A 25,030-nucleotide genomic window follows, 5' to 3' on the forward strand; every position below is an offset into this window, starting at 1 on the left:
TGTGTCTTTTTATTGGGGCATTAAGTCCATTGATGTTAAGAGATATTAAGGAATAGTGATTGTTACTTCCTATCATTTTTGACGTTATTTTTTAAATTTGAATGCTTAACTTCTTTTGGGTTTGATGAAAGGTTACTATCTTGCTTTTTCCAGGGTGAAGTTTCCCTCCTTGTATTGGTGTTGTCCTCCTATTATCCTTTTTAGGGCCGGGTTTGTGGATAGATATTGGGTAAACTTGGTTTTGTCATGAAATATCTTAGTTTCTCCATCTATGGTGATTGAGAGTTTTGCTGGATATAGTAGTTTTGGTTGGCATTTGTGTTCTCTTAGAGTCTGCATGAGATCTGCCCAGGACCTTCTAGCCTTCATAGTCTCAGGTGAAAAGTCTGCTGTGATTCTGATAGGTCTTCCTTTATATGTTACTTGGCCTTTTTCTCTTACTGCCTTTAGTATTCTTTCTTTGTTTAGAACATTTGGTGTTTTGATTATTATGTGACGGGAAGTATTTCTGTTCTGGTCCAGTCTGTTTGGAGTTCTGTAGGCTTCTTGTATATTCATGGGCATCTCTCTCTTTAGGTTAGGGAAGTTTTCTTCCATAATTTTATTGAAGATATTTGCTGGCCCTTTAAGTTGTAAATCTTCACTCTCCTCTATGCCTATAATCCTTAGGTTTGGTCTTCTCATTGTGTCCTGGATTTCCTGGATATTTTGGGTTACAAGCTTTTTGCATTTTGCATTTTCTTTAACTGTTGAGTCCATGGTTTCTATGGAATCTTCAGCATCTGAGATTCTTTCTTCTATCTCTTGTATTCTGTTGTTGATATTTGTATCTCTGTCCCCTGATTTCTTCCCAAGGCTTTCTATCTCCAAAGTTGTCTCCCTTTGAGTTTTCTTAGTTGTTTCTACTTCTGATTTTAGATCCTGGATGGTTTTGCTTAGCTCCTTCACTTGCATGTTTGTGTTTTCCTGTAATTCTTTAAGAGATTTTTGTGTTTTCTCTTTCATGAGCTCAGCCTGTTGACCAAAGTTCTCCTGTATTTCTTTAAGAGATTTTTGTGTTTCGTCTTTCATGACCTCAGCCTGTTGAGCAAAGTTCTCCTGTATTTCTTTAAGTGTTTTTTGCATTTCCTCCTTGTTGGCTTTTGTATTCTCCTGGATTTCTTTCAATGATTTTTGTGTTTCCCTTGCAAGGGCTTCTACCTTTTGATCCATTGTCTCCTGAATTTCTTTATGTATGACCTTCATGTGTTCCTGTACCAGCATCATGACCAGTGATTTTAAATCCAAATCTTGTTTTACTGGTGTGATGGGGTATCCAGGACATGTTGGTAGAGGAGAATTGGGTTCAGATGTTGCCATATTGCCTTGATTTCTGTTAGTGACGTTCCTGCGTTTGCCTTTTGCCATCTAGATCTCACTGGTGTTAGTTTATCTTGTCAGTGCTGGACTCACCAGTGCAAGCTGCCCCTTCCCAGTTGGCCTCTGTTGCACAGCTTACCTCCTGCACTGCTTGTAGATAGTGTGCTGCTGCCCAGGCTGTTCAGATCCCAAAGCAGGCACCCGAAGGCTCCCGCTGGGGCCCCGCTGGATTCACTGGAGCACACTGACTTCTCCCAGCTGGCCGCCAGGAAGCCCAGCTAGCCACTTGCAGGACTTGGAGATGTAATGCTGCAGCCCAGACTGATCTGGATCCGGAAGCGGAGAGAGTAGAGCTAAGGGCTTCTGCCTGAGGCCTTGCCCCAGATTGCGTCTGTGGAGCAGATGGAGCCCTTGTGCACTCCCAGGGAGTGCCGACGGTGTATGCTACTGTGACCTCCCCTGAGTTCCGCTCACTCCGCTGGGCAGCCGATCTGCCAACCGGGCTATCGCACACAAGGTTAGCCTGGCCGCCCAGTCCCTGAGTCCAGGCAAAAGCCTGGGTGGCCAAGGTCCGAGCAAAGTTCCCCTACGGCTTTGACTGTTAATTGGGTTTGCCAGGTGACTAGGATGGCGGGCGTGTGCGCCCGCGCTCCCTGAAAGCGCCGGGAGAGTCTGCTTTGCTAACAATCACCTGGGCGGGTTGACTCACAGATGGCCCACCAAGCCGCCCAGTTCTTGGGGTCAGTCCTGTACCTTTTGGGGCCTGGACCCCCGCTTTGTTAGCCTTAGGCTATGCCTGTTACAGGTCTGCCCGCCTGAGCTCTCTGTCGTCCTGCAGGCAAAATGGCGGCGGCGCGCTCGCAGGCCTGGGCAAAAAACCTCCTGGTTGGGTTGGCACCCCGATGGCCCCCGGACCCGCCTAGGGCCTGGGTGCAGGCCAACGCCCGTCGGGCTCAGACCACCGCGGTGTTGGCCTCGGATTATGTTTGTGTACCTCAGTCTGTCCGATTCCTGGAGTACGGAACCAAGATGGATCCTCCTCTCCTGACTGGTGGGAGGCCGATTTCTGAAGTGGCCTCCGTGCAGGAAAGGCGCCGCACAACTGCAGCTGCTTGCTGTCCGGCTGGTCAGCGAAGGTCAGAGCAAAACTATTCTTAACAGTAAAAGAACTTCTGGGGGATTCAGTATCCCAGACCTCAAGCAATATTACAGAGCAATAGTGTTAAAAACTGCATGGCATTGGTACAGTGACAGGCAGCCGGATCAATGGAATAGGGTTGAAGATCCAGAAATGAACCCACACACCTATGGACACTTGATCTTCAACAAAGGAGCTGAAACCATCCAGTGGAAAAAAGATAGCCTTTTCAACAAATGGTGCTGGTTCAACTGGAGGTAAGCAAGCAGAATGCAAATTGATCCATCCTTATCTCCTTGTACTAAGCTCAACTTCAAGTGGATCAAGGACCTCCACTGAACCTAATAGAAAAGAAACTGGGGAAGACCCTTGAGGACATTGGTACAGGGGGAAAGTTCCTGAACAGAACACCAATAGCTTATGCTTTAAGATGAAGAATTGACAAATGGGACATCACAAAATTAGAAAGTTTATGTAAGGCAAAGGACACCATCAAAAGGACAAATTGGCAACCAACAAATTGGGAAAAGATCTTCATCAACCCTACATCTGACAGAGGGCTAATATCCAATATATACAAAGAACTCAAGAAGTTAGACCCAAGAAAACCAAATAATCCTATTAAAAAATGGGTTACAGAGCTAAACAAAGAATTGTTATTGGAGACCTTAGGGGTAACTGTCAGGCTTAGGGGGTCTCTGTCATACACTTAAACATTTAATGATACATTTAGCAGATTTCTGACAAGACTGAGAACGATATCTATTAAGCATAAGCTGATTATGGTTTCCCATCTCCACATCTACCCAGATTATCCCCACCTCCCTACCCAACAAATCTGCATTCTTTCTTGCTCTCTCTCACTAGAAAACAAACAGGCATCTAGAAGAAGAGAAAAGAATTAAAATAAGATAAAATAAAAACAAATGTAGGGACAGAAAAGCAAAGGATCAAGGAAAATCACCACAAGAGACACCACACATTGGCACTCAGAGAAATCTCCTAAAATCAGAAGATCAGAAATCATAAAATATATAAGCAAAAGACCAGCTGGAGAAGGGGAGTAAGAGAAAGAAGAAGAGGAAGAAAAACGGCAAAAAAGAATGAGGAGAAGGGGAGAAAAAAGAGATGAAGAAGCAAAGGAGGAGAAGAAGGATGAGGAAAAAAAAAAGCAAAAGAAGGAGAAAATGAAGGAGAAGATGCCCAGATGAAGTAAATACCGTCAAAAATATATTTGAGTTCATTTTGACTTGGACATTTATTGCAGAACATGGGGCCTGCTCTTCACATGGTTTGTATGCCAATTTTTCATCATTTCTAAAGGAGCTGTGGAGAGATATAAATGTGTAAATGTACTCATACAGACAAATTTACACATACATAAGTTGAATAAATCTTGCAAACTAAAAAAGTTCATTAAAACATTTCCTTCTCAGCAAAACTGAAATATCACTAAAAGGATTTACATACAACAACAAAAGTTCAAGACAAGTATCACAAACAGAAAAAAATGAAGACATTTCAAAATAGCTAAATGACCATGGCAAATCCCTTTACAGGTCATTCACAGAGTAAATTTTACCTGTCCAAAAGATGGATCAATTGCTTTCACCCTTCTGGCTTCTTTGCTCAAGTCAAGACGCCTAACCAGTATTGAGATTATATTAATTAGATCAGATGACTAGTGTTTCTTAATGTCTTGAATGTCTCCACCAAAACCTATTAGTATTTGATAATTTATGCATTTATTAAACAATCATCAGGTGGTGAAGGTTCAGTCTTCATGAATAGATTAATATATTTTAAGAGAAGTGAGTTAGTTATTTCCAGTGTGTGTCTATTAAAAAAGTAATCTCCGACTCTTGTATATCTTTTCTTGCTGTCCTCCATTTCCCTGGCTCTTACATTTTTTCTGCCTCCTCTTCCTCAGGGCCCTGAGGGGACAGATGTGGTGAAACAATCGCTGCTGAATGTTTCAAAATCTCTTTCTTTGTATTATGCCTGACTGTATCTCTGTATTTGTTCACATCTGCTATCTGGCGATAGCTCAGCAAAGCACTTACCTCTGAGTTTAGCAAAATGTCATTAGGAGTAATCTTAATGTCACAGTTTTTTGTTTGTTGTTTGTTTGCTTAGGAGTGTTGTTTTTTAATTTAGAACAGTAGTATTTGTTTTTCCAACAGCTCCCTGAGTTATCTAGTCTCAGGTTCATAGTTGCACAAGCAGTGTCAGGTAGGGGTTACTCTTTTTGACCTGGTCCTTTAATGAAATCAGATATTGCTTGATTATCCCACAAACATTGTCCCACCACTGTTCTAGGTTATATTGCAGGCAGGATACCATTGTAGAGCAAAACCTCTCTCTTATAATCCAACAGGAAATCCCCTGTGACTTGTGGCTCTTCCAAGCCACGTTTCCTTGAGTCTGACCTTGGGGTTGTGCAGTGACATCCAACTAAACATGCTCTTCGTGAAAATAAAGCTTGAGTGTTAAAACGGTGTATGATTCACCCAATAGGAAGACCAGGACTTAATCTTGGAAAGATTTGTCCCCAGTTCTCCATAGTGATGGCACATACTCTCTCCTAAAGACCAATCATAGCCTTGGTCTCCTTAAACTCATCATGTGCATATTGAAGACGCCTGTCTCTAAAGCACTCTGAATCACCTCTAACAATGTAGGTCCAAAATGGTTATAAAGCAGGAAAGTAATTTCAACTTATTTTCAAACAAGTTACAGTGTTTCAAAAACAGTTGCAGTTTCAGTAAAGAAACCAACATATTTCTAAATTTACAAAACACTGTTATTTAATATTTTTGAAAGGGCTAACTGTTCACTGAGGTTTTGTCCCAATCTACAAATAACAAGAACAATTCAAGGGTATCATCTCATTCTTTGCCAAGTTCCCCATAACTTTTTTCAAAAACATAATTAAACAAGTATAGAAAAGAATATTTTTGTTTTAATGTAATTCTTTTATGCTCTGTAGTTTTCAATGTTTTTCTATCATAGAGAAGGACATTCTTTTGTCCTTTACTTCAAAGTAGAAGTCATAAACATTTTACCAACAGCCACTTCTTAATTTATTACATTTGTGTGTTTAAGTATATGTTTGTATGTGTGTTAACAGAAGACACTCTTAAAAAGTTAGTATTGACTTATTTTAAATATTTTCATATCTTGTTTATGAAAGTTGTGCCTATGATGACTATATTAAAGTAAACTTGAAATTTCAAAATAAAGTACACAAAAATATGGTAGACCAAGATGAAGCAGCAGTAAACAAAACCATACCTGTGTATATGTGTGTACAGCATGCCTGTGTGTGTGTGTGCATGTGTGTATGTGTATGTCTATGTATGTATGTATGTATCCTAAACACTTAAATGTGGACCTGAACATGATTTACTGTGCTGCATAAGTTCAGAAATGATGAATGCTGTTAAATTACCAATTTGCCTTTAGTACCTAGGTCCACATGTAATAAATATTAAAGCCATCTCATCTTGAGGACTTATTCAGGCAGTGAATTACAGGGACCACTATAGATCTAGTCTGGATAAATCATAACTTTGTGCCTGTAACTCACAACTACTTCATGACTTTGTCCACTACTGACCATTAGTTAAAACTATATTGAAGTTTGGTATACAAGTTAGAATTTATTTTGCTGACATTATTCTCAGATCTTTTAATTTTAAAGTTTTTCATTCTCAGGTTTATTTTAATTGCTAAACATTATTTCATTTCAATTGTGAGAATCAGAAAAGCATAGAAAGTAATGGTCACATAGGGTTTTTCAATCACAAAAAGCAAACAGTCGTCATCCCCACAAGTTAATAAACACCAACTTTTTCTTTTTTTTTTAATTTTTTTATTCGATATAATTTATTTACATTTCAAATGATTTCCCTTTTTCTAGCCCCCCCCTCCCCGAAAGTCCCGTAAGCCCCCTTCTCTTCCCCTGTCCTCCCTCCCACCCCTTCCCACTTCCCCATTCTGGTTTTGCCGAATACTGTTTCACTGAGTCTTTCCAGAACCAGGGGCCACTCCTCCTTTCTTCTTGTATCTCATTTGATGTGTGGATTATGTTTTGGGTATTCCAGTTTTCTAGGTTAATAACCACTTATTAGTGAGTGCATACCATGATTCACCTTTTGAGTCTGGGTTACCTCACTTAGTATGATGTTCTCTAGCTCCATCCATTTGCCTAAGAATTTCATGAATTCATTGTTTCTAATGGCTGAATAGTACTTCATTGTGTAGATATACCACATTTTTTGCATCCACTCTTCTGTTGAGGGATACCTGGGTTCTTTCCAGCATCCGGCAATTATAAATAGGGCTGCTATGAACATAGTAGAGCATGTATCCTTATTACATGGTGGGGAATCCTCTGGATATATGCCCAGGAGTGGTATAGCAGGATCTTCTGGAAGTGAGGTGCCCAGTTTTCGGAGGAACCGCCAGACTGATTTCCAGAGTGGTTGTACCAATTTGCAACCCCACCAGCAGTAGAGGAGTGTTCCTCTTTCTCCACACCCTCTCCAACACCTGCTGTCTCCTGAATTTTTAATCTTAGCCATTCTGACTGGTGTAAGATACTACCTTAGAGTAAAAGGCTGGAAGACAATTTTACAAGCAAATAGTCTCAGGAAACAAGGTGGAGTAGCCATTTTAATATCAGATAAAATTGACTTTCAACCCAAAGTCATCAAAAGAGACTCTGAGGGACACTTCTTGCTGGTCAAAGGAAAAATACAACAAGAAGAACTCTCAATCCTGAACATCTATGCTCCAAATGCAAGGGCACCCTCTTTCATGAGTTTTATTAAAACTCAAAGCACACATTGCACCTAACACAATAATTGTGGGTGACTTCAACACTGCACTTTCCTCAATGGACCGATCAGGAAAACAGAAACTAAACAAGGACACAATGAAACTAATTGAAGCTTTGGACCAATTAGATTTCACAGATATATATAGAACATTCTATCCTAAAACAACTTTTTCTTTTAAAACCTGTCTTATCAGTGTGATTATAGAACATCAAAGAAGCTGCATATCACATCTTGTATGACAATATATTTATTTATATACATGTCATTTCTCAAAGTTGATGCTCCATGCCTTAAAGGTGGAGAGTGCTGTATCTCAACTGTATTTGCTTTCCTGTGGACAATGTCTCCATGAAAGTGTGTCTTTAATATTATGAAATGACTGTAGCAGATGGAATTGAGCCTGAGTTTCACAGAGCCACTGACCATCAGTATAGCTTGGAGGAAGATGGATCACTACATCTGTGACTTAGTTCCCATAGATTCAGCGGGCTCAAAGTGCTGGAAATATCAAGGAAATCCATAGGAAAGAGTACCTTATGAATCTAAAATGTCTTACATGTTATCTATTCTCATAACATTATAAATACTGGATGCTGTCAATAAGAAAACATTTTCATTTTACTGTTTTCATTTAAATGTCATCTTTCCAAAATTGTTCCCGGTGAATTTTCTTAATAAAATAAAAGATTATGGTTGCTATTTTCTGTGAATTTAGGGTTTGAAGTGAGCCTATAAAATTTAGTAAAATTAAGGCTTCATATAAGAATGAATATTGATTTTTCAATTCATATCAAGTTTGGTACATCAAAATGGTAGATGGTGAGTGTATTTGCTTATAGTGTGGGTTTCCATAGTTACCATGGAGGGTACTAGTTAATAAACTACCGAGTGTTTTCTTCATCACTTCATGATGGGAACATTTAAATAGGAACAAGGACAGTTTACAGAGGGAAAGAATGTTTCATCTTCCATTGAACATTGAAGAGCTTAAGTTTTCAAATATATTTTTTTCATTTTTCTCTTTACTGGACCAGAAATGCAAATATTTGAGAAAATAATATTTAAAGTTTACATTCCTCATCTGACAGGAAGAAACTTGCAAAAACAATGATTAGCTTAGTAGAGTATGCGTGAACAAGAAGTGGTCTCCATAGACTATCTATGTTTAATCAGCTAGGTACATAGATATGGAACTTAAATATTTGAATTTTTGTACAACTATTTCAGTTACCAGAATATTTGAGCAGACTTCCCCAGTTCCTCTCCATGAAAATGAATTTCCTGCATGTTTCAACAGAAGTGGTGTATATGATAGTGCAATATGCTACAGCCATTGTGTAACTTGTCCCAATGATCCACCTGTGAACCGATTAAGTAAAGGGACTCAAAACTTATATCACCCTCAAAAATTCAGCTTTAGTTTTACAAGATGCATGAAAACTGCCAGCACACATCTCAATGGAAAGTCCTGAAACTGAACCTAGAGCAATTCTGTAACTAAGGAATCTAGCAATCTAACCATCTCTGAGGGGTACTACCCTCGAATTGTTCCTCTGGAACTGCTATAAGGTCTTCTGTCCTAAGCATCGGTAGATATCAGTGTCCACCAATCACACGACAGGACTTGTTTTTAAATAGTATTCTTTTACATTTTTATTTCATTGAAAATAGTTTTTTGCATGCAATATATTCTTGTAACAGTTTCCTTCCTCAAACTCCTCTGAGATCCTCCCCATGTCTTTATTAAGGGAGAATTTGATAAAAAGGTACATATCATATTCATAACTCAATGACTTTTCCTATATCCTCACTATCCACCCTGTTGCAGGAAATAGGAATCAAACGCATGTCCTCTAGAATAGAAGTATTCAACGTGTGAATTACAATGCCTTGCGGGGGACGGTTCTGAATGACCCTTTCACAGGGGTCACTGAAGTCCACAAGAAAACACAGCTTTTTACATTATGATTCACAACAGTAGCAAACTTTCAGTTATCCAGTAGTGAAAATAATTTTATTATTGGTGTCACCACAGCATGAGGTATAAAAGTGTCTCAACATTAGGAAGGTAGGGGACCACTGCTCTTGAAAAGCAGCCCCTTCATAATAAGTTTGTGCATTGGCTATTTTTTACTACTGTGAGAAAAATATTTCAGATTAGAAGGGTCACAGTATCATGGGTTTCAGACCACGGCTTCTTGGCATTGTTGCATCTGGCCTGTATATGGAAAGGCTGAGAACATCATGAGGGAAGGGTATGCAGAGAGGAGGGGATCTCTGTACCTTATGGCTGGCAAGAAGCAGGGACAAAAAAAAGAGCCCAAGGACAAGAAATGTCTCACGAATCTCACCTACTGCCAAGAAGTATTCCCCAATTCCCGAGAGTCCATGCAGCTTTGAGTCTGTCAATGAAATAATCCACTGATGAAGTCCATGCCCACATGACCCATCCACCTCCGACCCACACCACCAGCTGCAGCCTTAGCATTCCACGCATGACCTTTGCCGGGTGGGGAAGATATGACAAATGCAAACCGTAATGGTACGCTCCCATATGAATTATTGTTGAGTGAAAAAAATCACTGAACTATATGCTAGTTTAATTGTATGAATTTATGCTCCTAAATGTTGATACAGAAGATTGTAGAATTGTTTTCCTTATTGTAATGACCATCAAGGAAAGGGACTTCTTGGAAGGGAAGATATGGCATAAAATAAAATTTTCTAATGCATGCTAACAAAACACTTAAGAAAGACTTATTTGGGCACTAACTGTAAGATCTCCATACTTGTATTTGAAAAGAGACAAACTCAGTTAAACAAAGACAGAGTGGAGCTAATGAATAGAACAGTATTAGTAATTTGTCCTTACTGTGAATTGTGAGCATTTATGTAAAACATAGGTCATGAGGAAGCCGTGGTGGGTGAGAAGAAATGAGCCTAGCTTAGAGGCCTAGTAACATCTCTCAACAATGCTAGAAGCATAGTTTTTGAAGTTCCTAGAAACAACCATCTGAGTGGTAAGACACACTGCAAGCTCAAAAGCATGTCTTTAAACATTCCTGAAGTCCACATGACATTTACAATTCAGGGATGGTTTTAATGTAAGTTAAACTGCCTGAAAGCATGGATACTAATCTATCTTCACCACATTTCCAGAATTAAGGAGTTAACAGAAACACAAATACGAGTTTACTTAAACACATGTAGCCTATAGTTTTTGCATAAACTATTGTAATATTTATTATTCTGTGAATTTTTAACCTTAAATCCTGTTTTGTTTCTCCTCTGTAATTTCACAGGTAAAATATGGAAACTATGCTTTTGTATGGGATGCAGCTGTGTTGGAATATGTGGCTATTAACGACCCCGACTGTTCCTTCTACACTGTTGGGAATACTGTTGCTGACCGGGGGTATGGCATTGCACTGCAGCACGGCAGCCCCTACCGTGATGTCTTTTCACAAAGGTAAGGCTACTAAATCATCTATATGAAAAAGGAGGAAATTTAGACCTTCAAAATGTACTAGACTACACTGTTCCATCACATTTTCTTTTGTGTTACAAAAAGCATTACACAAAACCAGTTCCTAGAAGTGGGTCGTACAAGAAAATTCTTGTCTAAAACATGTACTATTTCTCCATAAATAAGAGGCAAGCATTGATGTATATAACTTTTACTCTCCAAAACTGTATGTTCCACGTAGAGTATACGGGCTGCGAATTACAACAGAAGCTAAGCAGACTAGTCTATGTGGAAGTGAACAGCATAAAGCTGTGGAAATTAACTTTTTTCTAGAAACATTAAAGCACAAAAAAATGTACTTTAGGACCAAATTAGAATACTAACTTGCAGATATATTCATCTGAAACTTTTTATGAAGGAAATGGTAGAATCTATAAAATTCTCCATCTGTTATTAAAGTTCATATGAGATATTTGTCATGGAGCACAAGGAAAAGTTTATAAAGATAGTATATATCCAGCTTCAAACTAGAACGTTCCATGACAGGAAGTAGTTTAGCAATATATTTGTTTGACAATATATTTAACATTAATAATATCTATTGGAGAGGATTATACTGTTTTGCTCTAGCTATAAGACAAATTTTGACTTCAGAGAGAGTCACTGTCTTCTAAGTAGAGAGAGATTGTTTATGTGACACTAATTGTTCCCTCTATTACTTGTTACTCACTAGAGATAATGCCAGATCAGAAAGGCACTTAGGTTCGGACAGCAAGCACAAAGCATAAATTTCAGCTGTGGTTTTTCAAATCATTAAATAACAAAAGAGCAGGAAATTCAGAGGTACTGTGTATAATTAGGCCACTCACTGTATGAAGTAATTTAATCAGGACATAAGATTCTAAACTCTGTTACTAACCACACTTTACAACTGAGAAAACTTATTCAAAGGTTTATAGTTTTCCAAAGTCACAAAGCTGAGAGGCAGAGCTGGCCTTTGAACCCGCGCTAACATGTAAGAGCCTACCACATGCAAGTGTGCTGGACTTGAGTAAGAACCATCCAGACTTCCAGTGTGCCTGCTAGGACAGTTATCTCCTTTACAATAGAGGGCTGGGCATCTGTTTAAGTCAAATGTAGATGGTTTTTAGAAACTTTTTTTAAATATTTATTTTATTTATATGAGTACACTTTAGCTGTTTCCAGACACACCAGAAGAGGGCATCAGATCCCTTCACTGATGGTTGTGAGCGACCTTGTGGTTGGTGGGAATTGAACTCAGGACCATTAGAAGAGTGGTCAATGCTCTTAACTACTAAGCCATCTTCTCCAGCCCTGGTTTTTAGAAACTTAAGCAGCCCAACTGAGAAACCTCCATTAGAGGAACAGAGCAGATGATAAAAACTGAAATTCTCTTGTAGCAGCTGAGCAAAGGCAAACAACATGTCCATCAGAAATAGAAAACTGGGATAATGCTTCAGGATTTCTCATATCCTATCACTTTTTGCTACAAGTAGTTCAAAGCTCTAGTCAACCAAGATGTAATTCATTACGACTTTAATTGGTAGAATCCAAGTATCCCCTCTTACCTAACTTATTTCACAGTTATTTGAGCAACTGAAGCAGGAGTTACAAGCAATGGTGAGACATCTTATGTGGGTGCTGGGGGCAGAACTCAGACTGCAAGCAAATAACTGAAATCTGGAGGTTCTAACGAGTCAACGGAACAATGCTAATTAGTATGCTTTGTTCCACCTCTCTAAGCATCCTTCCTTGCAGAGGTAGGGCCCACCTGCTCTGTGATCAAATGACACCAACAGCATCAACACAAGTGACAAGCTTCGTGTGCTTATCATTCAATTAAAAAAAAAAGAAATATGTCCTTTTGGCATAACTGTACTTCTGTCCTTATACATAGGGAGATCATCTGAGACCATATTTATCCCAGCCTGAGCAAGCTGTGGTAGAATGCACACCAGTGTCTGAGATGGCCTGGTGTATGGAATAGTCAACCGTACTGTCCCTATAACAATGCTGAGACATATTGAAGAGTACAGGAACGCAGGGGAACAAATCTGAATCCCTACCTGAGCACCTATCACTCACCAGGCCCTTGTGCCAGGCACTACTCTAAAGTTTTCATGCCACCTAACTCCACCCACTGTCCTCGGAACACCTGTAGGTAGGTGCTATTTGCATCCCATTTTATAGTCAGGAAATCTGACTAAGTAACCACTTTGCTGATGGTTAAATTATAGTTAATAAATAGCTGGGCTGGGATTTGAACCTTCGAAGTCTGAAGTGTGAAAGGAAGAAGATGAAAGAAGACTCCATGCTCACCTGGACGACTGTAAATAGGAACACAGAAGGAGACAGGATGAGGGGAAAGTGAGAAAATGTGTTTGTGGGCATTGAATTTGTAGTGACATCTAGATGCTAGATGTCTGTGTGAAGGAAAAATCTGAAGTACAAAATAGGAGGTTCAGCGGGATGGATAAAAGAGATACAGAGTCAGGGCATAGGTGTACAAAGTAAGAAAGAGCCTTTGGGAGACAGTATGCTGAAAGAACCAAGCCCTGGTTCTGACATTAAACAAGAAAGAGAAAGGTGGGGAAAGTGCCTTTAGAATGAGTAAACACAGCAAGCTGTGAACCTCCCATTCCTCGGAAGGGTCATAGCTGAGCTGTGTGAGCATTCTGTGGCTATTTTATTCTTTCAATAAATCTCAAGGCCAGCTCAGCTCTGCTTGGTGCCTCTCCCTGAGACAGCGCCTGTCAACCTTTAAGGAAGTGTCAGAGCACCTGGGGGACCTGACAAAACAATCATTTTTGGCCTCCAGCCCTAGCATTTCTGATTCTGAGGTGTGCATAATTTTCATTTCTACCAAGTTCCAGTTACCGCTGCTCTCACTGAGAACTACTACTTTAATAGGTGTTTGTTAACTTTCCTGTTCTTTCTTATTATTCTTTTTTTTTCTTTTTTATTATAATTTTTATTTTCTATATTCTATGTTTACATTCCAAATGATTTTCCCTTTCCTGTTTCCTCCCCTCCCCATAACTTTCCTAAGCCCTCTTCCCTCCGCCCATTCTCCTATCAACCCCTTCCTACTTCTCTGTCCTGGTACTCCCCTACAATGCTGGAACAAGTCTTTTCAGGATCAGGGACCTCTCTTTCCTTCTTCTTGGGAGTCATTTGATATGTGAATTGTGTCTTGGGAATTCAGAGCTTCTGAGCTAATATCCACTTATCAGTGACTGTATTCCATGTGTGTTCTTTTTTGATTGGCTTACCTCACTTAGGATGATATTTTCCAAATCCAACCATTTGCCTAAGAATTTCATAAATTCATGGTCTTGAATTGTTGACTAGTATTCCATTGTGTAAATATACCACATTTTTTGTATCCATTCCTCCATTAAGGGACATCTGGGTTCTTTCCAGCTTCTGACTATTATAAATAGGGCTGCTATGAACATAGTAGAGCATGTGTCCTTATTGCATGCCGGGGAATCCTCTCGGTATATGCCCAGGAGTGGTATTGCAGGGTCCTCCGGAAGTTTTATGCCCAGTTTTCTGAGGAACAGCCAGACTGATTTCCAGAGTGGTTGTACCAACTTAAATTCCCATCAGCAGTGGAGGAATGTTCCTCTTTCTCCACATCCTTGCCAACACCTACTGTCTCCTGAGTTTTTAATCTTAGCCATTCCGACTGGTATAAGGTGAAATCTCAGGGTTGTTTTGATTTGCATTTCCCTAATGACTAATGATGTTGAACATTTTTAAGGTGCTTCTCAGCCATTCAAAGTCCATTAAAAGTCATTTTTAATATGTTATTTAGCTCTCTGGCATCTAACTTCTTGAGTTCTTTGTATATATTGGATATTAGCCCTCTGTCAGATATAGGGTTGGTGAAGATCCTTTCCCAATTTGTTGGTTGCTGTTTTGTCCACTTGACAGTGTCCTTTGCCTTACAGAAACTTTGTAATTTTATGAGGTCCCATTTGTCAATTCTTGATCTTAGAGCATACGCTATTGGTGTTCTATTCAGGAACTTTTCCCCTGTGCCCATGTCCTCAAGGGTCTTCCCAAGTTTCTATTAGTTTCAGTGTGTCTGGTTTTATGTGGAGGTCCTTGATCCACTTGGAGTTGAGCTTAGTACAAGGAGATAAGAATGGATCAATTAGCATTCTTCTGCAAGCTGACGTCCAGTTGAGCCAACACAATTTGTTGAAAGTCTACACTCAACACAACTGGTAAATCTGGAGGAAATGGACAATTTCCTAGACAGATACCAAATACCAAAATTAAATCAGGATCAAATAGATCAACTAAACAGTCTCATAACCCCTAAAGAAATAAAAGGGATCATAGAAAGTCTTCCAACCAAAAAAAAACACAGGACCAGATGGTTTTAGTGCAGAATTCTATCAGACCTTCAAAGAAGACCTAAGACCAATACTCTTCAAATTATTCTGCAAAATAGAAACAGATGTCACACTACCCAACTCGTTCTATGAAACCACAGTTATGCTGATCCCAAAACCACACAAAGATCCAACAAAGAAGGAGAACTATAGGCCAATATCCCTTATGAATATTGACACAAAAATATTCAATAAAATTCTTGCCAATTAAATCCAAGAACACATCAGAACGATTATTCATCATGATCAAGTAGGCTTCATCCCAGGGATGCAGCGATAGTTCAATATACGGGCCCTGATCCTGGATAGGCTTGATCCAGCATTGTAGGGGAGTACCAGGACAGAGAAAACGGAGTGGGTAATTGGAGAATGGGTGGAGAGAAGAGGGCCTATGGGACATATGGGGAGGGGAGGAATTGGGAAAGGGGAAAGAATTTGGAATGTAAACAAAGAATTTAGAAAACAAATTTAAAAAAGAAAAATATACGGAAATCATCAATGCGATCGACTACATAAACAAACTCAAAGAACAAAACCACATAGTCATTTCATTAGATGCTGAAAAAGCATTTGACAAAATTCAGCATCCTTTCATGCTAAAAGTCTTGGAAAGAACAGGAATTCAAGGCCCATACCTAAACATAGTTAAAGCAATATATAGCAAACCAGTAGCCAACATCAAACTAGGAGAGAAACTTGAAGCAACCCCACTAAAATCAGGGAGTAGACAAGGATGCCCCCCTCTCCATATCTTTTCAATATAGTACTTGAAGTCCTAGCTAGAGCAATTAGACAGCATAAGGAGCTCAAACGGATACAAATTGGAAAGGGAGAAGTCAAACTATCACTATTTGCAGATGATATGATAGTCTACCTAAGTGACCCAAGAAACTCCACCTGATAACTCCTACAGCTGATAAACAACTTCAGCAAAGTGGCTGGTTATAAAATCAACTCAAGCAAATCAGTAGCCTTCCTATACACAAAGGATAAGCAGGCTGAGAAAGGAATTAGGGAAATGACACCCTTCACAATAGCCACAAACAATATAAAGTATCTTGGGGTGACTCTAACCAAACAAGTGAAAGATCTGTAGGAGAAAAACTTCAGGTCTCTGAAGAAGGAAATTGAAGAAGACCTAAGAAAATGGAAAAATCTTCCATGTTCGTGGATTGGCAGGATTAATATAGTAAAAATGGTCATCTTACCAAAAGCAATCTACAGATTTAATGCAATCCCCATCAAAATCCCAATCAGTTCTTCATAGAGTTAGAAAGAGCAATTCTCAAATTCATCTGGAATAACAAAAAACCCAGGATAGCTAAAACTATTCTCAACAGTAAAAGAACTTCCGGGGGAATCAGTATACCAGACCTCAAGCAATACTACAGAGCAATAGTGTTAAAAATTGCATGGTATTGGCACAGTGACAGGCAGCCAGATCAATGGAATAGGACTGAAGATCCAGAAATGAACCTACACACTTATGTTCACTTGATCTCTAACAAAGGATCTGAATCCATCCAGTGGAAAAAAGATAGCCTTTTTTATTGTTCTTTCCAGTTAATCTCTTTTATTGTTTCTTTTGTCCCTTCTACTCTGTGATATATTTCACAACATTTGGAGATACTTTTATTTGTAAATACAATTGTGTGCCAACAACTCCAGCATTCTCTTGACCTCACCTAAATGTGAGATATCACTATGGATAATCATCATGTTTAGTCACGACTATTGGCATTAACTGGTTCTAGGTCACCACATGCTTATTCATTGTCTCTCTTGGCAGCAATTTGTTTTGCTTGTTTTACCATAGTCCCTTGAAAGTAAAAATATTACGGATTATAGTCACTATATCTTTCCTAGTTTTCATAGTGGAAGAAGAAAATATTACAACGGTAGTTTTTTTGATGTTTGAAAAAGGAAATTGTGTGTCCTATACTCCAAGGCTCAACTCTAGTGTTTCCCATCTGCATCATATCAAAGTTCCAGTACCTCCCTGTGAGCGTAAACTAGAGGAGTGATACTATGTGTTGCAAAGTCATCTTTACATAGGCTACTGCAAAGAAACAAACTACAGAAAGAAAAGACCAGCACTGGACAGTTGACTCAGAGGTCAGATTACCTTGTTATTATTCTTTGATATTTATTTCTACCAATAGATTTGTAGTCCTCAGAGTCTACTCCATCTTCAAACCGTATGTTCTGAATATAAGTAGGTAGTGAGTATTGAATCAGGCATGATGAAAATAAGGACAGAAAGATATATAAAAAACCCACGAGCTACTTCCCTTCTCCCTGCTGTCTTAGTTACCCTTCCTACTGTGGTGATAAAATAGCATGGTCAAAAGTAAAGGGTTTATTTCAGCTTACAATTCAGCATCACAGGCCATAACTGACATAAGTCAGGGCCGGATACCTAGGGCAGGTACCTAGAGGCAGGAGCTGGTGCATAAGCGATGAGAAGTACTGTTTATTAGCTTGTTGCCTTTGGCTTATTGGGCCTGCTTTCTTAGAGCACTCAGAGTTGCTCTTCCCTCAGTGATCTGGACCCCCCCTCACATCAGTCATCAACCAAGAATGCCAACAGGCCTTCTCACAGGCCAATATAGCGGGGAGGAATTTTCTCAATTTAAATTCTCCTTTTTCCAAATGACCTGGCTTTTGTCAAATTGATGAAAAAAACTAGCCAGCACACCCGATGACTGGTTTCCAAGGCACTGTGAGATTCTTAGGGCTGACTTGTGCTTCGGCCTTACTTTCAGGCCTCACATTGCCTCTGGGTAACTCCTGCCCTACCTTGTGCCTCAGCTTAGATAGCCTGTCTTCACGGGAAGAATTCCGCTCACATATTGCTAACTTCTAAAGCTCTTCACATGCAGATATCAGCTGGGACAGGACAGTCCCAGTCCTTCAGGAAGTGACAGGGAAATCAGGACTGATAAGTCTAATGCTAACTCAATGAACTCAACTTTAAGAGCTGTCATTTGTTCTGAGATATTATCTTTTTTTTTATTCGATATAATTTATTTACATTTCAAATGATTTCCTCTTTTCTAGCCCCCCACTCCCCGAAAGTCCCTTAAGTCCCCTTCTCTTTCCCTGTCCTCCCACCCACCCCTTCCCACTTCCCTGTTCTGGTTTTGCCGAATACTGTTTGACTGAGTCTCTCCAGAACCAGGGGCAAGTCCTCCTTTCTCCTTGTGCCTCATTTGATGTGTGGATTATGTTTTGGGTATTCCAGTTTTCTAGGTTAATAACCACTTATTAGTGAGTGCATACCATGATTCACCTTTTGAGTCTGGGTTACCTCACTTAGTATGATGTTCTCTAGCTCCATCTATTTGCCTAAGAATTTCATGAATTCATTGTTTCTAATGGCTGAATAGTACTCCATTGTGTAGATATACCACATTTTTGGTATCCACTCTTCTGTTGAGGGATACCTGGGTTCTTTCCAGCATCTGGCAATTATAAATAGGGCTGCTATGAACATAGTAGAGCATGTATCCTTATTACATGGTGGGGAATCCTCTGGGTATATGCCCAGGAGTGGTATAGCAGGATCTTCTGGAAGTGAGGTGCCCAGTTTTTGGAGGAAGCGCCAGACTGATTTCCAGAGTGGTTGTACCAATTTGCAGCCCCACCAGCAGTGGAGGAGTGTTCCTCTTTCTCCACACCCTCTCCAACACCTGCTGTCTCCTGAATTTTTAATCTTAGCCATTCTGACTGGTGTAAGATGAAATCTCAGGGTTGTTTTGATTTGCATTTCCCTAATGACTAATGAAGTTGAGCATTTTTTAAGATGCTTCTCTGCCATCCGAAGTTCTTCAGGTGTGAATTCTTTGTTTAACTCTGTACCCCATTTTTTAATAGGGTTGTTCAGTTTTCTGGAGTCTAACTTCTTGAGTTCTTTATATCTATTGGATATTAGCCCTCTATCTGATGTAGGATTGGTGAAGATCTTTTCCCAATTTGTTGGTTGCCGATTTGTTCTCTTGATGGTGTCCTTTGCCTTACAGAAACTTTGTAATTTTATGAGGTCCCATTTGTCAATTCTTGCTCTTAGAGCATACGCTATTGGTGTTCTGTTCAGAAACTTTCTCCCTGTACCGATGTCCTCAAGGGTCTTCCCCAGTTTCTTTTCTATTAGCTTCAGAGTGTCTGGCTTTATGTAGAGGTCCTTGATCCATTTGGAGTTGAGCTTAGTACAAGGAGACAAGGATGGATCAATTCGCATTCTTCTGCATGCTGACCTCCAGTTGAACCAGCACCATTTGTTGAAAAGGCTATCTTTTTTCCATTGGATGTTTTCAGCCTCTTTGTCGAGGATCAAGTGGCCATAGGTGTGTGGGTTCATTTCTGGATCTTCAATCCTGTTCCATTGATCTGCCTGCCTGTCACTGTACCAATACCATGCAGTTTTTAACACTATTGCTCTGTAGTATTGCTTGAGGTCAGGGATAGTGATTCCCCCAGATTTTCTTTTGATGCTGAGAATAATTTTAGCTATCCTGGGTTTTTTGTTGTTCCAGATGAATTTAAAAATTGCTCTTTCTAACTCTGTGAAGAATTGAGTTGGGATTTTGATGGGTATTGCATTGAATCTGTATATTGCTTTTGGCAAAATGGCCATTTTAACTATATTGATTCTACCGATCCATGAGCATGGGAGGTTTTCCCATTTTTTGAGGTCTTCTTCCATTTCCTTCTTCAGAGTCTTGAAGTTCTTGTCATACAGATCTTTCACATGTTTAATAAGAGTCACCCCAAGATACTTTATATTGTTTGTGGCTATTGTGAAGGGGGTCATTTCCCTAATTTCTTTCTCAGCCTGCTTATCCTTTGAGTATAGGAAGGCCACTGATTTGCTGGAGTTGATTTTATAACCTGCCACTTTGCTGAAGTTGTTTATCAGCTGTAGGAGCTCTCTAGTGGAGTTTTTTGGGTCACTTAGGTAGACTATCATGTCGTCTGCAAATAATGAAAGTTTGACTTCTTTCCTTTCCAATTTGTATCCCTTTGACCTCCTTATGTTGTCGAATTGCCCGAGCTAGTACCTCAAGTACAATATTGAAAAGATAAGGAGAAAGGGGGCAGCCTTGTCTGGTCCCTGATTTCAGTGGGATTGCTTCAAGTTTCTCTCCATTTAGTTTGATGCTGGCTACCGGTTTGCTGTATATTGCTTTTACTATGTTTAGGTATGGGCCTTGAATTCCTGTTCTCTCCAAGACTTTAAGCATGAAAGGATGCTGAATTTTGTCAAATGCTTTTTCAGCATCCAATGAAATGACCATGTGGTTTTGCTCTTTGAGTTTGTTTATGTAGTGGATTGCATTGATGGATTTCCGTATATTGAACCAACCCTGCATTCCCAGAATAAAGCCTACTTGATCATGGTGGATGATCGTTTTGATGTGTTCTTGGATTCGGTTGGCAAGAATTTTATTGAGTATTTTTGCATCTATGTTCATAAGGGAAATTGGTCTGAAGTTCTCTTTCTTTGTTGGATCTTTGTGTGGCTTTGGTATCAGCGTAATTGTGGCTCCGTAGAAGGAATTGGGTAGTGTTCCTTCTGTTTCTATTTTGTGGAACAGTTTGAAGAGTATTGGTGTTAACTCTTCTTTGAAGGTCTGATAGAATTCCGCACTGAAACCATCTGGTCCTGTGCTTTTTTTGGTTGGAAGACTTTCTATGACTCCTTCTATTTCTTTAGACATTATGGGACTGTTTAGATGGTCTAGTTGGTCCTGATTTAATTTTGGTATTTGGTATCTGTCAAGGAAATTGTCCATTTCCTCCAGATTCTCCAGTTGTGTTGAGTACAGGCTCTTGTAGTAGGATCTGATGATTTTTTGGATTTCCTCAGTTTCTGTTGTTATATCTCCCTTTTCAGTTCTAAATTTGTTAATTTGGATACATTCTCTGTGCCCTTTGGTCAGTCTGGCTAAGGGTTTATCTATCTTGTTGATTTTCTCAAAGAACCAGCTCCTGGTTTTGTTGATTCTTTGTATGGTTTTCTTTGTTTCTACTTGATTGATTTCAGCCCTGGGTTTGATAATTTCCTGCCTTCTACTCCTCCTGAGTGAAATAGCTTCTTTTTGTTCCAGGGCTTTCAGGTGTGTCATTAAGCTGGTAATGTGTGCTCTCTCCATTTTCTTTTTGGAGGCACTCAGGGCTATGAGTTTTCCTCTTAGCACTGCTTTAATTGTGTCCCATAGATTTGGGTATGTTGTGTTTTCATTTTCATTGTGTTCTAAAAAGTCTTTAATTTCTTTCTTTATTTCTTCCTTGACCAAGGTATCATTGAGTAGAATATTGTTCAGTTTCCACGTGTATGTGGGTTTTCTGTTGTTTTTGTTGCTATTGAAGATCACTTTTACTCCATAGTGATCTGATAGGAGGCATGGGATTAGTTCGATCTTCTTATATTTGTTGAGGTCTGCCTTGTGTCCAATTATATGGTCGATTTTGGAGAAGGTACCATGAGGTGCTGAGAAAAAGGTATATTCTTTTGCTTTAGGGTGAAATGTTCTATAAATATCAGTCAAATCCAATTGATCCAAAGCTTCAATTAGTTTTACTGTGTCCCTGTTTAGTTTCTGTTTTCCCGATCGGTCCATTGAGGAAAGTGGAGTGTTGAAGTCCCCCACAATTATTGTGTTAGGTGCAACGTGTGCTTTGAGCTTTAGTAAGGTTTCTTTTACGAATGAGGGTGCCCTTGCATTTGGCGCATTGATGTTCAGAATTTGAAGTTCTTCTTGGTGGATTTTTCCTTTGATCAGCAAGAAATGTCCTTCTGTGTCTCTTTTGATGACTTTAGGTTGAAAGTCAATTTTATCTGATATTAGAATGGCTACTCCTGATCGTTTCCTGTGACCATTGGCTTGTAAGATTGTCTTCCAGCCTTTTACTCTGAGGTAGTTTTTATCTTTGACACTGAGGTGTGTCTCCTGTATACAGCAAATTGTAGGGTCCTGTTGCCTTATCCAGTCTGTTAGTCTATGCCTTTTTATTGGGTAATTGAGACCATTGATGTTAAGAGATATTAGGGAATATTAATTATTACTTCCTGTCATTTTTGATGTTCTTTTTATATTTGAGTGGTTATCTTCTTTTGGGTTTGATGAAGGAAGGTAACTATCTTGCTTTTTCCAGTGTGTAGTTTCCCTCCTTGTATTGGAGTTTTCCTCCTATTATTCTTTGCAGAGCTGGGTTTGTGGAAAGATATTGTGTGAATTTGGTTTTGTCATGGAATATCTTGGTTTCTCCATCTATGGTGAATGAGAGTTTTGCTGGGTATAGTAATCTTGGCTGACATTTGTGTTCTCTTAGAGTCTGCATGAGATCTGCCCAGGATCTTCTAGCTTTCATGGTCTCTGGTGAGAAGTCTGGTGTGATTCTGATAGGTCTTCCTTTATATGTTACTTGGCCTTTCTCTCTTACTGCCTTTAATATTCTTTCTTTGTTTAGAGCATTTGGGGTTTTGATTATTATGTGATGGGAGGTATTTCTGCTCAGGTCCAGTCTGTTTGGAGTTCTGTAGGCTTCTTGTATATTCATAGGCATCTCTCTCTTTAAGTTAGGAAAGTTTTCTTCCATAATTTTGTTGAAGATATTTGCTGGCCCTTTCTCTTGTAAATCTTCACTCTCATCTATACCTATAATCCTTAGGTTTGGTCTTCTCATTGTATCCTGGATTTCCTGGATGTTCTGGGATACAAGCTTTTTGCATTTTGCATTTTCTTTGACAGTTGAGTCAATGGTTTCTATAGTATCTTCGGCATCTGAGATTCTTTCTTCCATCTCTTGTATTCTGTTGTTTATATTTGCATCTATGGCCCCTGATTTTTTCTCAAGGTTTTCTATCTCCAAAGTTGTCTCCCTTTGTGATTTCTTAGTTGTTTCTACTTCTGTTTTTAGGTCCAGGATGGTTTTGCTCATTTCCATCATTTGTTTGTCTGTGTTTTCCTGTAATTCTTTAAGAGATTTTTGTGTTTCCTCTTTCATGACTTCTGCCTGTTGACTCAAGTTCTCCTGCATTTCTTTAAGTTTTTTTTTGCCTTTCTTCTTTATTGGCTTCTATCTCTTGGGCCTTATTCTCCTGCATTTCTTTAAGTATTTTTTGTGTTTCCATTAAACGGGTTTCTAGCTTATTCATGTTCCCCTGTATTGCTTTAAGAGATTCATTCATGTCCTTTTTGTGTTCTTCTAGCAGCATCATGAACAGTGATTTTAAATCCAAATCTTGTTTCTCTGGTGGGTTGGCATAACCAGGACTTGCTGATGTTGGAGAGTTTGGTTCAGATGCTGCCATATTGCCTAGATTTCTGTTAGTAGCGTTCCTGCGTTTGCCCTTTGCCATCTTGTTCTCTGGAGCTAATTGGTCTTGTCTCCGGCTGGTGTTACAGCCTCCTGAGAGGCTCTAGGGCTATTTCTGCAACACTGGAGGGCAGGGTTTTCCCTTTTGCAGATTGCTGATGTGCTTTCCTCCTCTTGGGTGCCCTTGCAGCCCTAGTGTTCTTTGCCCCAGATTGTGTCTGTGAGCCAGAAGGTGCCCGTTTGCTCCTTCAGGGAGCACTGAGGCTGTATGCTGCAGGGACCTTTTCTGTGTGCTGATCTCTCTGCTGGGCAGCAGGACTCCCAACCGGGTTGGTGCACACAAGGCTAGCCTAGCTGCTCAGGCCCTGAGTCTAGGCAAAAGCCTGGCAGGCCAATGTCGGGGCAAAGTTCCCCTCAGCTGTGAGTGTTAATTGGGTCTGTCAGGTGGCTAGGATGGTGGCGTGGGCGCGCTCCCTGAGAGTGCTGGGAGAGTCTGCTGGGCTAACGACCTCCTGGCCAGGTCAGCACACAGATGGCCCACCGAGTAGCCCAGGGCCTGGGGGCAGTCCAGGGCCTGACCATCTGAGACCCCTGCTATGTCCGCCTCGGGCTATGCCTGTTAGCTGGTTTGGTTTTGTCTGCTAGTCTCTCTGGCTTCCCGTAGGCAAAATGGCGGCGGAGTGCGCCGGCCCGGGCAAACAAGCTCCTGGCTGGGTCGGCACACAGATGGCCCACCGAGCAGCCCAGGACCTGGGGGCAGTCCAGGGCCTGACCGTCTGAGACCCCTGCTATGTCCGCCTCGGGCTATGCCTGTTAGCCGGTTTGGTTTTGCCTGCTAGGTCTCCCTGGCTTCCCTTAGGCAAAATGGCGGTGGTGCACGCGCTGGCCCGGGGGAAAAAAACCTCCTGGCCGGGTTTGCACCCGGGTGCCCCCCCCCATCAGCCCAGGGCCTCGGTGCAGGCCAACGCCCATCGGGCTTAGACCCCCGCGATGTTGGTCTCGGGTTATATTTGCGTACCTCAGTCTGATTTCTCTGGCAACCGAGAACCAATATGGAGGCCTCGTAACTGACTGGCGGGAGGCAGAGTTCTGATGTGAGATATTATCTTTTTATAGTAGGAGAATGCTGTGTGCTTCCATTTAGGATACAAGCATAGTTTTTTTTTTCTTTTTTTTGTTTTTAATCCTGAGAAAAATTAAACCTGAGCAACCTCTGTCAATGCTTTCACTGTCCTTGTAAACTAAGGGCCTTAAAACCCGCCTGTTGCTTAAGTGTTACTGTGCTGGATTAAAGAGTAGGGAGCGATAATGGACTTAAGCAAGCCACGCAGGGGCCTCCCTTTGGCTTCCTGTCTCAGGCAGTTTGGTGCTGGGACTAAAAAGAGGAATCCACTTGTAGGTCCTAAGCCAGTGCTGCTGACTCTGCCTTTCTGATTCCTTACAATTTAAAAAAGGCCCTTTGGGATGGTTTATG

General features: G+C 40.2%; 1 protein-coding gene across 3 annotated transcripts in view; it reads left to right on the forward strand.

Annotated features, from left to right (window-relative positions):
• Nucleotides 1–25,030, forward strand: part of Grid2 (glutamate ionotropic receptor delta type subunit 2) — a 1,574,882-nt gene that overhangs the window by 1,396,001 nt on the left and 153,851 nt on the right. For all 3 annotated transcript variants that reach the window (XM_052173841.1, XM_052173840.1, XM_052173842.1), the window contains one exon: nucleotides 10,644–10,810. In XM_052173841.1, the coding sequence (XP_052029801.1) occupies nucleotides 10,644–10,810 (167 nt within the window). The remainder of the gene's footprint in view (nucleotides 1–10,643; nucleotides 10,811–25,030) is intronic.

This window comes from Apodemus sylvaticus, chromosome 2 (assembly GCF_947179515.1).
Source record: "Apodemus sylvaticus chromosome 2, mApoSyl1.1, whole genome shotgun sequence".
In the NCBI taxonomy this organism is placed as follows: domain Eukaryota; kingdom Metazoa; phylum Chordata; class Mammalia; order Rodentia; family Muridae; genus Apodemus; species Apodemus sylvaticus.